Source organism: Thalassophryne amazonica, chromosome 7 (genome assembly GCF_902500255.1).
Source record: "Thalassophryne amazonica chromosome 7, fThaAma1.1, whole genome shotgun sequence".
Taxonomy (NCBI): Eukaryota; Metazoa; Chordata; class Actinopteri; order Batrachoidiformes; family Batrachoididae; genus Thalassophryne; species Thalassophryne amazonica.
Genome location: NC_047109.1, coordinates 118,522,832 through 118,540,235, shown reverse-complemented (window position 1 = coordinate 118,540,235; position 17,404 = coordinate 118,522,832). Strand labels below are relative to the sequence as shown.

At 39.4% G+C, this 17,404-nt stretch overlaps 1 protein-coding gene across 1 annotated transcript in view; it reads left to right on the top strand.

Moving 5' to 3' along the window:
- Positions 1 to 346: 346 nt before the first annotated feature.
- Positions 347 to 17,404, top strand: part of ibtk (inhibitor of Bruton agammaglobulinemia tyrosine kinase) — a 93,564-nt gene continuing 76,506 nt past the window's right edge. The window contains 3 exon segments of the mRNA XM_034175415.1: positions 347 to 509; positions 1,262 to 2,185; positions 11,747 to 11,843. Of these exon segments, the coding sequence (XP_034031306.1) occupies positions 1,850 to 2,185; positions 11,747 to 11,843 (433 nt within the window). The 5' untranslated portion in view covers positions 347 to 509; positions 1,262 to 1,849.

The following is a 17,404-nucleotide window of genomic DNA, read 5'->3' as shown; positions in this document are numbered from 1 at the left end:
GAGATACATTTTTCACTTGTTTGGCTAATTGCTTACTCTGCAGTGAAAATGTCATTTTTTTAAATGAAATAATTAAATTAATTTTAATTATAGACTGATGTGATGTCTTCTAATTACTTCTTCAATCTGTTCAATTGTCCAAAAACCAAGACATATAAATCTACAGTGATGAGACACAGTGTTAGTATATTATTGTATTGTATAGCACAGCACAATATAATACAATATAATATAATATAATATAATATAATATAATATAATATGTAACATAAGGTCACGGGACACGAATCAGCTAATCAGATTTTAGGATACACACGCTTTCGCCCAATCATACGTCTTGATGTTTGTTGCTGGTTTACTAATCTGCAGACTCGCAGAAGCGATAAAACAAAACAAAAAAAAAGAAACCGTTATCGAGTCGTTCTATCGCATGTATCGTAATGTTGCAGTGGACTTACGTTGTTGATGTTGCTGAAGACATGTCTTCTTTTTTCTTTAACTAGCGTCAAGTAAGAAGTCGCTGTAACTACCTTCATTTTAGCGGCTAACGCTATCCGCGGTGATGTGTCAGTTAGGCTAGCTAGCACTAGCTGCCCAGCTAGCTTAGCTGTTAGCGTCCTTTAACATGTTGAAACTGTCATGAAAGTGAACTTTGAAAATGAACAGAAATATTATTCTGCTCGGGACCCGTTTACTGCTTCAGGCTGTCTAAACCTTCGTTGTTAAAATAGCACATTATCGAAAGAATATGAGTGGAAACTGCTGAACTTTAAACGTACAGGCTTCCTTATTATTATTATGATACGTGATCTCATCCCTCTGAGTAAATATAACATCGTGCAGCCTGTGCTTGTGCATTTTTGCTTCATAACATACACATTGGATTGTAAAGTTTGTTTTTTAGCAGTTGTAGTTTTCATGTCTTACGTGGGGCTTTTTAACCCTGTTCAGGACTTTTGGGGTTCCTTGGACCCCATGGCAATTGCTTTCTCCATATTGTGGTCACTAAAGTTCTGAATAGGGTTAATAATGAATTAAATAATAGTAATGCATACAATTAATGATTATTCTCATTTGCTTGAATGATTGTTACTTTACAAATCTTGAAGTTTACAAAATGTCACAAAATAGTATTTATTTGTGGAATATTGTAATGGTCATGTTTGTTTTAAATGTATTTTAAATATGAAATTCATAGTCTAAAAGTATTCTTTTTTTTTTTACTCTGGCTCTAACTAATAATCTAATCTTTATTCCTCAGGTACACTCTACAATTATGGAGTCTTGAAAAAGGAGCTGAGATTTGTGTGGGGGGGGGGGGGACCCTTTCCCCTCAGGTTTGATAGAGTGCTGAAGAAGGTCAGAGGACTGTTGAAATTATTGCCTTTTGTAAATTATGTAATGACTGTACAGCAGAAAAAAAAAAGATTTTTGCATCAACTGATATGTACAATTTTGTATAAAAAAAGAAGCACATAGATTTTTTTTTGTATTTATTCAATTCTTGATGCCAGTGTATGCTGTGAGAACCTTAGGTTGTGTCGTGGTGGTCGACATGGTGGACTGAAACAAGTTACAGAAAAGCTCTGGGGTCGCTAGGGTGCAGTGGAACCTCAACACAAGCACAATTCTAGCACTCCAAAACCATCTTGACCTTTGAGTGACATTTTTTTCTCTCCTTTTGCATGCTTTTCTTCTTCGAGTGCAGCCCTGTTATGTTTTTTAGAAATATTTTGGTTTGTTCCAACCAGTTTTGTTACTTTTGAGTTTATTTGTGATTGTGGGTGGTGGGCTGTCCGAAGACTTGTGCTTGCGGAAGGAAGGAAGGAGATTTTTTGGCAATACCTGGATGGAGGTGAGGAGGAGTCTGGCAGCGCCAGACTGTATGCCCAAATGTCGCTCACTGCAGCATGCAAACGATGTTGTGGCGGCAATAACGCGTGGCTCTGAGGGGCAGCTGAAGGCCTTCTTGACTTCGTACTGCCACAGTGCAGCCACCCTGAAGGACGTGTTTGGTCGTACAGCCCTGCACCTGGCTGCCTCGCTGGGGAAAAAGGCTCTGTTGGAATGGCTGCTGGAGAGTAAGAATGCAGACCTGATGGTGAAAGATAAAGAATCTGGATGGACTGCTCTACACCGCAGCGCCTTCTACGGACAGATTCACTGTCTCCTGTCACTGCTCAAGGTAAGTCTGCAAAGGGGATTACAAAGTACTGATTCCTGCATCCAATGAAAAGTGTTAAGTTTATCTGTAAAACCCTGTCACATTCAGCAACATTCCAATTAAGTCCTCCAAAAATTGGGTGGGTGCAGTAAGAGCTTGTACAACATTGTAGGAATGCAGTAGAAACCGATAAGAACATGCTATGGTCTTCTCTAAACATTGGACATGTTTAACAAAATAAATAAAATGTGGTGAAGACGTGGTGAAATCGGGAAGCAGTAAGAACTTACTGACGTAGTAACTACTAGTGACGTTACGCTTGAAACAGACGGCTGGCCACAGTAAATGTCTTTCAAAGCAGATATGTCATTGCAAGATATTTTGGTGCCTCGCTTCACTCAGAAAAATCATGCGACTCCCCAAATGAAGCTTGGTTACGTCACACGTGTATCGACGACGTGTCACAGAGATGTGAAACTCTCATAGTGCTTATAAAAGGGCACAGTCCCTCTGTACTCATTGAGTTTTTTGAGAGGAGGAGAGATTTGGCGTGTGTTATGACAATAGTTTCACCGATTCACAACCAGAGATTTGGGTGAAATAGATTAGATAATCCATCATACATTTATACACTAACTTTGAAACACAGACATTCAGGCACTATACACACTGGTTTACACTATGCACTTACACATTAAGTACACATACAGAGAAAGATTAATAGTTAGTGGAGCAGTGTAAAGTGAGTGTGAGAACATTAGAAAGTGTTTGTGTGATAGTCTGTAGTGAGTGTTTGAGAGTGTGAGGAAAGGAGAGATAGGGAGGATGGAGGCAGTTGTTTATCCAACTCTTTACAACCTGGACAAAATCCATCCCCATATGCCACTGACGTCTGTACCATGTGAGAGGGTCTTCTCCAAAACTGGAGAGATAGTAATGAAGAGGATGACTCAAATCCAACACCACTGAAATTATCTTGTTTTTAAATAAAAAACTTTTGATGCCCCAAATCCCCTCATTTTGTGCAGCTATGGTCATAACAGTCCCTAGTTGTACAAGCATTTCTCAATTTATATCTACCTTATATCTATCACCTTTCCTTCTAACAACACTCAATAAGCATTTGGGAAGTGAGGACACTAATTGAGTTTTGGGTATAAAAGCTTTACTTTTAAGATTAGGCTTAAAACTTTCCTTTTTGCTAAAGCTTATAGTTAGGGCTGGATCAGGTGACCCTGAACCATCCCTTAGTTATGCTGCTATAGACTTGGACTGCTGGGGGGTTCCCATGATGCACTGAGTGTTTCTTTCTCTTTTTGCTCTGTATGCACCACTCTGCATTTAATCATTAGTGATTGATCTCTGCTCTCTTCCACAGCCTGTCTTTTTCCTGATTCTCTCCCCTCAGCCCCAACCAGTCCCAGCAGAAGACTGCCCCTCCCTGAGCCTGGTTCTGCTGGAGGTTTCTTCCTGTTAAAAGGGAGTTTTTCCTTCCCACTGTCGCCAAGTGCTTGCTCATAGGGGGTCGTTTTGACCGTTGGGGTTTTTCTGTAATTATTGTATGGCTTTTGCCTTGCAATATAAAGCGCCTTGGGGCAACTGTTTGTTGTGATTTGGCGCTATATAAATAAAATTGATTTGATTTGAAAAGGAGCATCCCAAAAAGACTCAGCCATTCACAAGCAAAGATGGGGTGAGGATCACTACTTTGTGAACAACTGCGTGAAAAAATATCCAACAGTTTAAGAACAATGTTTCTCAACGTTCGATTGCAAGGAATATAGGGATTCCATCATCTACAATCCATAATATAATCAGAAGATTCAGAGAATCTGGAGAACTTTCTACACGTAAGCAGCAAGGCCGAAAACCAACATTGAATGCGTGTGACCTTTGATCCCTCAGCCGGCACTGCATTAAAAACCAACATCATTATGTAAAGGATCTTAACCGCATGGGCTCAAACCATTGTCAGTTAACACAGTTCGTCGCTACATCTACAAGTGCAAGTTAAAACTCTACCATGCAAAGCGAAACCCATACATCAACAACATCCAGAAACGCCGCCGCCTTCTCTGGGCCTGAGCTTATTTGAAATGGACAGACACAAAGTGTAAAAGTGTGCTGTGGTCTGATGAGTCCACATTTCAGATTGTTTTTGGAAATCATGGACGTCATGTCCTCCGGACAAAAGAGGAAAAATACTATCTAGATTGTTACCAGCACAAAGTTCAAAAGTCAGCATCTGTGATGATATGGGGGTGTGTTAGTGCCCATGGCACTTACACATCTGTGATGGCACCATCAATGCTGAAAGGTACATCCAGGTTTTTGAGCAACACATGGTGCCATCCAAGCAATGTCTTTTTCAGGGACGTCCCTGCTTATTTCAGCAAGACAATGCCAAGCCACATTCTGGACTGCATTTTTATATAGCGCTTTACAATAATGCCTCACATTCACCCCGATGTCAGGGTGCTGCCATACAAGGCGCTCGCTACACACCGGGAGCAATAGGGGATTAAAGGCCTTGCCCAAGGGCCCTTAGTGATTTTCCAGTCAGGCGGGGATTTGAACCCATGATCTTCTGGACTCAAGCCCAACACCTTAACCACTAGACCATCACCTCCCCTGCACGTGTTACAACAGCGTGGCTTCATAGTAAAAGAGTGCGGGTACTAGACTGGCCTGCCTGCAGTCCAGACCTGTCACCCATTGAAAATGTGTGGTGCATTATGAAGAGCAAAATCCAACAACGGAGACCCCGGACTGTTGAACAACTGAAGTCGTGGGAAAGAATTCCACCTACAAAGCTTCAACAATTAGTGTCCTCAGTTCCCAAACGCTTATTGAGTGTTGTTAGAAGGAAAGTTGATGTAACACAGTGGTAAACATACCACTGTCCCAGCTTTTTTGAAACATGTTGCAGGCATCCATTTGAAAATGAACACATATTTGCTCAAAAACAATAAAGTTTATCAGTTTAAATATCTTGTCTTTGTGGTGTATTCAATTGAATATAGGTTGAAGAGGATTTGCAAATTATTGTATTCTGTTTTTATTTACATTTTACCCAACATTCCAACTTCATTGTAATTGGGGTTTCTTTAAAAGAAAAAAGTCAAACGTTTCAACAAGCACATCGAATCTTTATTATTAAACATATGTAACAGAGCCTTACTGTTCCATGACACCTTGTCCTTTATTGTTACATGCAAGTGCTATGTTGAAGACTGGCCATCAGATGTCACTATATTTAATTGTATTAAATGCTTCAAAACACTGAACCATTTCAACACAATGACTTCATATTGATTCAGTGGTTGGAAAAGCTTCGGTTTCTCCATTGCTACTAACGACAGCATTGACATAGTAACGATGCAACTAAATCTTAGTAGTGACTTCATTAATGTAGTACAAAGGGTGTTCTTACTCTTTTGTCATTACATTCTTGCTACATCACTGGAGTTCTCACTAAAGCCTTTCTTTCTGCATTTGTGCTGTGACTATGGTACGTTCATGCCACATTGTAGAAGACTGCATTCCATTGTTAATGCATTTTTTTCAGAGTTTACCACATTTATGACACATCGGCCGCAGGTTTCCACCACCTCTATGTGATTCCTTGCACCATCACTTCAGTTTCAACTGATAAAAATCTGGACAAGTGAAGTGGTTTCTACCAGCATAACTGCAGCATTTTGATTTTTATGCAGGTTTCACAAAGCAACTTGTGATACTAGAAGTGTGCATGCTATTAAGAGCTCCTGAAGCCGAGCTGTCCATCGTGCTGATGATCCAAAGTTCGATCAGCACCAAGGGCAGCTCATCTTCAGAGGCTCACAGTTGATTGTTGAACATGCATGTGGACACAAGAAAACTTGCAGAATGTGAAAAGGCACAGTGGCACAGTATTTTATTTCCACCAGGTTGTTATTGTAAATAATTTTTTTTTCTTAATAACTTACCTGGTTAAATATAGGTTAAATCAAATTCATAAGAACTGGACGGACGCAGTGAGGATGTGTTAAGTGTGTGGTGTGATCTGATTGGTTGTAATTTGGTAGGAAATTAGAAGGAATGTGTTTGATGCAGTGACAACCTGGCCAGTTGTAGTAAGGATGTAGTATGAACTTGAATACTGTGCTTTTTTCCTTTCTGACCATGTCCTGCTTGTGTTCAGGCAAATTTTCAGGATCCATTGTTTTCTTTGTGTGAGTGTGATGGGGCCATATGGTGCAAAATGACAATATCTCAAGCGTTTAAAATCAGCTACTCTTGTTTAGTGTTCTAGCACTTATAATGTAACATCATAAGTTTCTCATTAATGTGTATTTAATGTAAAAGGGAAGAAAGCTGGGTTTTGGTCATTTCACAATCTGATCAGCTACAGAAACAATAAATACTGAAGCATATATGTGGGAATGTTACAGAACAAATCTGCAGCACAATACACATCTGGGCTATCTACACCAAAGCCCAGTTTGTTTCAAAAACTCAGTTTACAAAGTATTCTAAAATATGATTGCCATTAACAAGTGATAGTGATTTATTTGTTATAACAACAGAGGTAGGACAAATTGAGCTGACGTATGAGGAGTGTACCTTGTGTTCCAAGTCATGTTGACTGTCTTGAATTGTGGACTTGATTTTGGACTTCTAATGCAAAGACATCAGCATGTATTGACATTGACTTTACTCCATCTGTTAGTATGGTCAGCCTTAAAAAGTTAGCCCTCTGACTTGAGACCAGTTGACTGTTATTTGGTATTAAAAAAGTGTGTGCGTATGTGTGTGGGAAAGAAGTCCAACCACATTATGCAGGTCTTGGCTACTCTTCACTGGCTTCCGGTCCATTGCTGGGTTGATTTTAAATTTCTTTTAATTGTTTTTAAAGCCCTCAGTGGCCCCAGTGTATCTTTAGGAGCTTCTTTGTCCTTACAGCCCAACCAGAGCCTTAAGGTCTTCTGACCAACTGTTGCTGGAGGTGCCTAAAACCAGAATAAAGATGAGAGGTGACAGAGCCTTTGCAGCAGCTGCCCCATGCTCTGGAATAGTCTTCTCTTTACTATTAGATGATCTTTGTCCCTAGAGATTTTTAAAGCCTCTTTAAAAACCTATTTCTTTTCTCTGTTTTCTACTACTTTTTACTCTTTATTTTATTTTGTCTTCAGTTGTTTTATTGCCTATTGCAGTGCTATTGTTATTTTTAATTCATTTATTTCTGACTGGGGTTAACCTGGTGCACCATTTTAAATCATGTACAGCACTTTGGTCGACTGCTGGCATTTTAAATGTGCTTTAGAAATAAATGTGTTTGTGTGTATAATGTCAAGAAAGCTGGCATAAAATTATATATATACACACACACACACACACACTTGGAACACAAGGTACACTCTTAATACGTCAGCGCAATTTGTCCTACCTCTGTTGTTTGTATGGCTCTGTATATGTGATTATATGCAGGGGTGCACAAAACTGGTACTCATTATGCTTGTGCGTGCTAAAAATAAATGATGTGTAGCAGAAAACAAGGGAAGCACTTCATAAGAGAAAATGGCAGACTGTAGGAAAAGTGTTTCCCTTTGCTGTGCATCAGTGATGTTTAGCACACACGAGCACAATGAGTTAGTTATGTACACCCCTGATTATATATGCCAGCTTTCTTCAGTTTCAATTTATTTAATTTATATCGTGCTAAATCACAACAGAATTGCCTCAAGGTGCTTCACACAAGTGAGGTCTAACCTTACTAACCCCCAGAGCACCAGTGGTAAGAAAACTCCCTCTGAGGAAGAAACCTCAAGCAGACCAGACTGAAAGGAGTGACCCTCTGCTTGGGCCATGTTACAGACATAAATTACAGAACAATTCACAAAACGAATATACAGGAAATGCTGTTGGTGCACAGGACAGGAGGGCCTCCAGTAGGGACGTGATCACGATTCAATTCGATTCCGATTCTTGGGGTGACGATTCGATTCAGAATCGATTTTCAATTCAAAGAGCTCTGAGAAATAATTATATTACTTAAAAAATGTTTGTTTAAGAAAATGCAGCTTTACAAGGTTAATCAAGTGATTCTAGATGTAAATTTACTTATCTGCTTTGCTCGTTCAGAGTTGGCTGACAGTTTAGTGAAGCGCTGGTCAGTAGTCGGCATCAGCATCAGCCATAGACAGGATGGGACGAATCTTCACTATATTTCACAGGTGGAAGAAAGCAGTCCTTATAATATTTCTAATGTGGAGGTCAAAGGACAATGTAGGATCAAAAATTACCTCAAGGTTCCTCACTTTGTCAGTGTGATGTATGACACATGAGCCTAGGCTAAGCGTTAACTGGTCAAATCGTTGCCGATATGTCACTGGACCGAGAACCATCATTTTAGTCTTATCAAAGTTTAAAAGTAGGAAGTTTCTAGACATCCAGCTTCTCACTGATGCAAGGCAATCTTCTAAGGATTTTATGTGAATGACATTACCAGCAGTTATCGGCATGTATAACTGAGTAAGGTAATCCCAAAATGCCGCAACATGTGCCAAAGGGGTGCTATATAAAGGGAGAAAAGCAGGGGGCCTAAGACTGACCCCTGTGCAACCCCATCGTTCATGTCACTAAGGTTAGAGGTAGTGTTACTGTCCAAAACACAGTGAGAATGACTGGTCAGGTATGACGTCAACCATGCAAGGGCACTCCCAGTAATCCCAAAGTGATTTTCCAGCCTATCGAGTAGAATATGATGATCCACAGTGTCAAATGCAGCACTGAGATCTAACAGCAACAGAACTGTAGTGGTGTCTGAATCCATTGTAAGGAGAAGATCATTCACCACTTTAGTGAGAGCCGTCTCTGTGGAATGATATTTTCTAAAAGCAGATTGCAGTGGCTCAAAGAGATTACAACCCCTGGCAAAAATGATGGAATCACCGGCCTCGGAGGATGTTCATTCAGTTGTTTATGTTATGTGTCGGACGCAGCCCGGAGAACCGACCAGCGTTTGAAGGACTCAGTATAAAATAAGCAGAGCACGGTACAAAGGATAACAGAGTTTAATAAACATAACAGTGATGTGATAAATATAAAAGTGCGCGGTCTGGCGTGGTGGATTGCGGTGCGCTCCCAGCAGCGCTAACGGTCCGGAGCCAGAACCAGTTCGGACCCCAGGACCCCGCCGACACCCCCCAGGTGGCCGCGACAAACCGAGTCTGTGAATGAAGAAATCATTATGTGAGTCCACACTCAACACACAGAGAGAACGCTCAAAGGTGTACAAACAGCAAACACTTCCTGGCTTAATTACTAATCAGCTTCCCACCCTGCAGGCATGGAACATCCTGTTCACAAACTCACTGCAGTGGAAGCTAATTAAAACGACCAACATAACAGCTCAATACAATAAGGTGTGAGGGACACCACATTTACTGACTGTATAAATGTTAGTCACAAAATCTAACGTACCTCAGGAAGTGTGCTGACGAGCGTGAGACCTCACCCCCTTCTCTTTCACAGACCATGCATCAAACCTGGACGTTCTCTGCATCCACTGATGATGAGATGGCTCTTGAGACGACGATCTCACCCGTCTGGTCACAAGGTCGAGTCTCTGGCAAATACACACTGTATACTCCAGTCTTAAATGCCACCATGTTCCAATCCATGTAGATGCACCACAGCTGTGAGTCCTGATGAGCCGCAGGTGATCAGGGTGAGGTCCTGATATCTCAGCCACACAGCCACTCAGTCCCAAATGCGCACCACCTGGGAGGAAAACCAAAAGACAGAAACAAAAGACACACAAAAGCCAGCCAGGCACGCCAGCCACAACAGTTTAATTTTGTAGAAAAAAAGCAGATCACAGACATGACACAAAACTAAAGTCATTTCAAATGGCAACTTTCTGACTTTAAGAAACACTATAAGAAATCAGGAAAAAAAATTGTGGCAGTCAGTAACGGTTACTTTTTTAGACCAAGCAGAGGGAAAAAAAATATGGACTCACTCAATTCTGAGGAATAAATTATGGAATCATGAAAAACAAAAGAACGCTCCAACACATCACTAGTATTTTGTTGCACCACCTCTGGCTTTTATAACAGCTTGCAGTCTCTGAGGCATGGACTTAATGAGTGACAAACAGTACTCTTCATCAATCTGGCTCCAACTTTCTCTGATTGCTGTTGCCAGATCAGCTTTGCAGGTTGGAGCCTTGTCATGGACCATTTTCTTCAACTTCCACCAAAGATTTTTTAAGATCCGGACTACTTGCAGGCCATGACATTGACCCTGTGTGTCTTTTTGCAAGGAATGTTTTCAGTTTTTGCTCTATGGCAAGATGCATTATCATCTTGAAAAATGATTTCATCATCCCCAAACATCCTTTCAATTGATGATAAACCTGAGCATTTATTGATGATGTAATGACAGCCATCTCTGCAGTGCCTTTACCTGACATGCAGCCCCATATCATCAATGACTGTGGAAATTTACATGTTGTCTTCAGGCAGTCATCTTTATAAATCTCATTGGATGGCACCAAACAAAAGTTCCAGCATCATCACCTTGCCCAATGCAGATTCGAGATTCATCACTGAATATGACTTTCATCCAGTCATCCACAGTCCACGATTGCTTTTCCTTAGCCCATTGTAACCTTGTTTTTTTTTTTCTGTTTAGGTGTTAATGATGGCTTTCGTTTAGCTTTTCTGTATGTAAATCCCATTTCCTTTAGGCGGTTTCTTACAGTTCGGTCACAGACGTTGACTCCAGTTTCCTCCCATTCGTTCCTCATTTGTTTTGTTGTGCATTTTCGATTTTTGAAACATATTGCTTTAAGTTTTCTGTCTTGACGCTTTGATGTCTTCCTTGGTCTACCAGTATGTTTGCCTTTAACAACCTTCCCATGTTGTTTGTATTTGGTCCAGAGTTTAGACACAGCTGACTGTGAACAACCAACATCTTTTGCAACATTGCGTGATGATTTACCCTCTTTTAAGAGTTTGATAATCCTCTCCTTTGTTTCAATTGACATCTCTCATGTTGGAACCATGATTCATGTCAGTCCACTTGGTGCAACAGCTCTCCAAGGTGTGATCACTCCTTTTTAGATGCAGACTAACGAGCAGATCTGATTTGATGCAGGTGTTAGTTTTGGGGATGAAAATTTACAGGGTGATTCCATAATTTATTCCTCAGAATTGAGTGATTCTATATTTTTTTCCTCTGCTTGGTCTAAAAAAGTAACCGTTACTGACTGCCACAATTTTTTTTTCTTGATTTCTTATAGTGTTTCTTAAAGCCAGAAAGTTGCCATTTGAAATGACTTCAGTTTTGTGTCATGTCCGTGATCTGCTTTTTTTCTACAAAATTAAACAACTGAATGAACATCCTCTGAGGCCGGTTATTCCATAATTTTTGCCAGGGGTTGTGTATATGTATATATATATATATATATATATATAGACACCCACACACACTGTATGGGCATAAACTCCAGACTTTTTTTTTTCTTTTAGATTTCTTGCTGAACAAAAATAGATTTTTGTGAATTTAACTTCATGGTTTTTGATGTCTTTGCAGCATGGCGGCCTCCTTTCCACCCCGGACAAGGAGGGTCTCTCTGTTTTGGATCTTACAATGAAGGACAGACCTGCACATGTTGTATTTAAAAACACTGGTAAGACAATCTGCAGACATTTCTGGGTCATTCTGGTGTTTGGCATTTTTTACTCCTCCACAAATATGAATTTGGGCTGCAAATAATTAATAATTAATCTGTACATAATAAAACGTACAGTGTGCATAATGTCTCAAAATGATATAAGCCCCCCCAAAAACCCCAACTTAACTGGGATGTTCCGACACTGATGTTGTTATTGTAGCCATACTAATGTGTTTTTGTGTTTTTTGTGCACCCCAGTCTTCAGCAGTTCTTTGTTTTGCGTTGGATTTTCCAGCTGTCACACCCGGCTTGTTCTGGTGCTGAGCTGTGATAAAGCCTCTGCAGCACAGTGCGGAGTGTGTCGCATTCAGCACAGTCACTGGTGATTTTTGGCTCCTATTTTAGCTTTTTCCTCTGTTGCAGCATTTGTCTGCAGTGTTGTGGTTAAAACATGTCTAAATGTTTAAATCAAGAAATAATGTGTGACAATCTGGTGAGGATGGACCAGTTGCTCGTAATACAATCTGGTAAATTACATGAAGCGTTGAATTTCATGTAACAACAGAAGAGAACTGCACATTGCTTCAGCACAAGGTGCTGTCTTTATTCAGTCTGATTAAAATTAAAATGTGACTTACGATAATTTGGAACAGAGAAATGCAGTAAATCATCACATTTACAGATTGAGAACCATCTTGGAAATGACAAATGGGGATACTTTCTTTATCCAGACATGTTAAAAATATAACAAAACAAGAATAATCAATCTTGACAATAACAAATGACTTTTATGTAAATCATGTCTGAAAGGAGAAGGAATGACGTGAAAACTTTCTGAGTCCTATCCCTTCTTAAAAAAATAAAAAATATTAGACAGCACTTTTGTCCTTGTGCTCCAGCTGCTTTTCACTTAAACACAAGGTGTAGCCTAGTTGAAGAGTGTTCAGACAAACAAGCAAACAAACAACTGCACAACATAGAAAAATATTATACTCATAGTTTCACAATCTGCCCATTATGCTCCTGAATACACCTTTTCTCTGTGTGCTTCTTCAGCATTTGTTTGAATTTATTTACTGAGGTGCACTAACAAGAACTAAGAACAGTTAGTTCTTGTTAGTTCTTACTAATTTACTAATCTTACTAATTTTTTAATATACTGGTTCCTCTCAAGTTGTGCTGATTTTCTCTCATTGGGAACAACTGAATATAATTGAGTCATAAATTATTTGCTTTGTGGATAATTTGAGTCATTATAAAATCAACCAGATCTTTAAAGGACATATTGCACTAAATTCATAATATTTTGGCTCTTAGAAGTCGTGTGATGATATATGTGTAATAATTTGTGCACTTCTTTAGGGGAGGTGATGGTCTAGTGGTTAAGGTGTTGGGCGTGAGTCCAGAAAAATCATGGGTTCAAATCCCTGCCTGACTGAAAAATCACTAAGGGCCCTTGGGCAAGGCCTTTAGTCCCCTATTGCTCCAGGTGTGTAGTGAGCGCCTTGTATGGCAGCACCCTGACATCAGGGTGAATGTGAGGCATAATTGTAAAGCGCTTTGAGCGTCTGATGCAGATGGAAAAGAGCTATATAAATGCAGTCCATTTACCATTTACTTCTGTGAACAGTCTGTAAGCATACATCAAACTGCTACGGAGACTGCCGAAAACAAAGTACTTGTTTTTCGGAGTGCTTACGTCGCTCTGACCAAACGTCCCAGTGCGCTTTTGAATGGAATGTAGACAAACTGCTGCTGTTAAGAATGGAGCCGCAGATTAATTACAAAGTTTGCACAAGTGTGATGTTGTTTTTAATTATTAATTTGATAACTGTGTTAATTTCAATGTGGTCATGATAAGGGTGAAGAGTTGGGGGTGAAGCATGTCATCTTTTCTGTACAGAGCACTGAACTGGGTGGCACGTGTGACACTCATGCACTTAGACATTATAAAGAGTCAATGCCACATCGGCCGCTACTGCCTATTGGTGCTGACGAGCTGTGGGGCCACCATCTTAGACCAGTCGTCCGACCCACTCCTCTCAGTGCAGCACAGTGCATTTAATCCATCGTAACTCTCTTAATATTAAACTGATGTTCACGTTTTTTTACACAAATGTCATCCATGTAGCTATGATACAGGACAAATGGTTTGTCCTATTTAAATAGAAATTTAAATAAATCATAGTGGGATTTACAGTAATAGAATATTCTGATATAGCCTAGACTGTAGACAGATATTTTGCAAACACTGTAAACACACACATTATATATATATATACACACACACACACACACACACACACACACATACAACCCCTGGCAAAAAGTATGGAATCACCGGCCTCAGAGGATGTTCATTCAGTTGTTTAATTTTGTAGAAAAAAAGCAGATCACAGACATGACACAAAACTAAAGTCATTTCAAATGGCAACTTTCTGGCTTTAAGAAACACTATAAGAAATCAAGAAAAAAAGATTGTGGCAGTCAGTAACGGTTACTTTTTTAGACCAAGCAGAGGAAAAAATATGGAATCACTCAATTCTGAGGAAAAAATTATGGAATCACCCTGTAAATTTTCATCCTGCAAATTAACACCTGCATCAAATCAGATCTGCTCATTGACATTGACCCTATGCCATGACATTGACCCTATGTGTCTTTTTGCAAGGAATGTTTTTGCAGTTTTTGCTCTATGGCAAGATGCATTATCATCTTGAAAAATGATTTCATCATCCCAAACATCCTTTCAATTGTCCAAAATATCAACGTAAACTTGTGCATTTATTGATGATGTAATGACAGCCATCTCCCCAGTGCCTTTACCTGACATGCAGCCCCATATCATCAATGACTGTGGAAATTTACATGTTCTCTTCAGGCAGTCATCTTTATAAATCTCATTGGAACGGCACCAAACAAAAGTTCCAGCATCATCACCTTGCCCAATGCAGATTCGAGATTCATCACTGAATATGACTTTCATCCAGTCATCCACAGTCCACGACTGCTTTTCCTTAGCCCATTGTAACCTTGTTTTTTCTGTTTAGGTGTTAATGATGCCTTTCATTTAGCTTTTCTGTATGTAAATCCCATTTCCTTTAGGCGGTTTCTTACAGTTCGGTCACAGACGTTGACTCCAGTTTCCTCCCATTCGTTCCTCATTTGTTTTGTTGTACATTTTTCGATTTTTGAGACATATTGCTTTAAGTTTTCTGTCTTGATGCTTTGATGTCTTCCTTGGTCTACCAGTATGTTTGCCTTTAACAACCTTCCCATGTTGTTTGTATTTGGTCCAGAGTTTAGACACAGCTGACTGTGAACAACCAGCATCTTTTGCAACATTGCGTGATGATTTACCCTCTTTTAAGAGTTTGATAATCCTCTCCTTTGTTTCAATTGACATCTCTCGTGTTGGAGCCATGATTCATGTCAGTCCACTTGGTGCAACAGCTCTCCAAGGTGTGTTCACTCCTTTTTAGATGCAGACTAACGAGCAGATCTGATATGATGCAGGTGTTAGTTTTGGGGATGAAAATTTACAGGGTGATTCCATAATTTTTTCCTCAGAATTGAGTGATTCCATATTTTTTTCCTCTGCTTGGTCTAAAAAAGTAACCATTACTGACTGCCACAATCTTTTTTTCTTGATTTCTTATAGTGTTTCTTAAAGCCAGAAAGTTGCCATTTGAAATGACTTTAGTTTTGTGTCATGTCTGTGATCTGCTTTTTTTTTACAAAATTAAACAACTGAATGAACATCCTCCGAGGCCGGTGATTCCATCATTTTTGCCAGGGGTTGTATATATGATAGAGAAGCAGATAGTGGCAGTAAAGTCAACTAATTTAGGGCTGAAATTCACTTAGGGTACCAAAATGGTGGACACCTACCCCTCAAAATTAATTGTGAGTTAGCCTTATGGAAATGCCTTAATTTTGTAGCCAATACAATTCGTTAACTGGCAGAAGCAGCAAAAACATAATGGAATTTCATTTTTCCATAAAAATGTGGTAAAATATTGAACATATTTGTAAAATATACTGGTTTACAGACGTGTCATTAAGAAAAGTGACACAATAAACTCAGTTGAAGTTGAACATATTTATTGTCAGTCAAACTGGGAAAACAATAGACACTGTAAAAGGTGAGACTTTAAGGAACAAAAAAATACAACAGTAAGAATACAGTAGTTGTAATTTTAATCATCATGTACCTTCAAAAACATTAGCACTAAGAGTAGGAAAAACATTTTTAATATTATTCACATATCAGTATGTTTTTACAGTAGTGTTCAGAATAATAGTAGTGCTATGTGACTAAAAAGATTAATCCAGGTTTTGAGTATATTTCTTATTGTTACATGGGAAACAAGGTACCAGTAGATTCAGTAGATTCTCACAAATCCAACAAGACCAAGCATTCATGATATGCACACTCTTAAGGCTATGAAATTGGGCTATTAGTAAAAAAAAAAAAGTAGAAAAGGGGGGTGTTCACAATAATAGTAGTGTGGCATTCAGTCAGTGAGTTTGTCAGTTTTGTGGAACAAACAGGTGTGAATCAGGTGTCCCCTATTTAAGGATGAAGCCAGCACCTGTTGAACATGCTTTTGTCTTTGAAAGCCTGAGGAAAATGGGACGTTCAAGACATTGTTCAGAAGAACAGCGTAGTTTGATTAAAAAGTTGATTGGAGAGGGGAAAACGTATACGCAGGTGCAAAAAGTTATAGGCTGTTCATCTCCATTGCTTTGATCTCCATTGCTTTAAAATGGACAAAAAACCAGAGACGCGTGGAAGAAAACGAAAAACAACCATTAAAATGGATAGAAGAATAACCAGGATGGCAAAGGCTCACCCATTGATCAGCTCCAGGATGATCAAAGACAGTCTGGAGTTACCTGTAAGTGCTGTGACAGTTAGAAGATGCCTGTGTGAAGCTAATTTATTTGCAAGAATCCCCAACAAAGTCCCTCTGTTAAATAAAAGACGTGCAGACGAGGTTACAATTTGCCAAAGAACACATCAACTGGCCTAAAGAGAAATGGAGGAATATTTTGTGGACTGATGAGAGTAAAACTGTTCTTTTTGGGTCCAAGGGCCGCAGACAGTTTGTGAGACGACCCCCAAACTCTGAATTGAAGCCACAGTTCACAGTGAAGACAGTGAAGCATGGTGGTGCAAGCATCATGATATGGGCATGTTTCTCCTACTATGGTGTTGGGCCTATATATCACATACCAGGTATCATGGATCAGTTTGGATATGTCAAAATACTTGAAGAGGTCATGTTGCCTTATGCTGAAGAAGACATGCCCTTGAAATGGGTGTTTCAACAAGACAATGACCCCAAGCACACTAATAAACCAGCAAAATCTTGGTTCCAAACCAACAAAATTAATGCCTCGAAGATGTAATCATGAAAAACTGTGGTTATACAACTAAATACTAGTTTAGTGATTCACAGGATTGCTAAAAAAGCAGTTTGAACATAATAGTTTTGAGTTTGTAGCGTCAACAGCAGATGCTACTATTATTGTGAACACCCCCTTTTCTACTTTTTTTTTTTACCAATAGC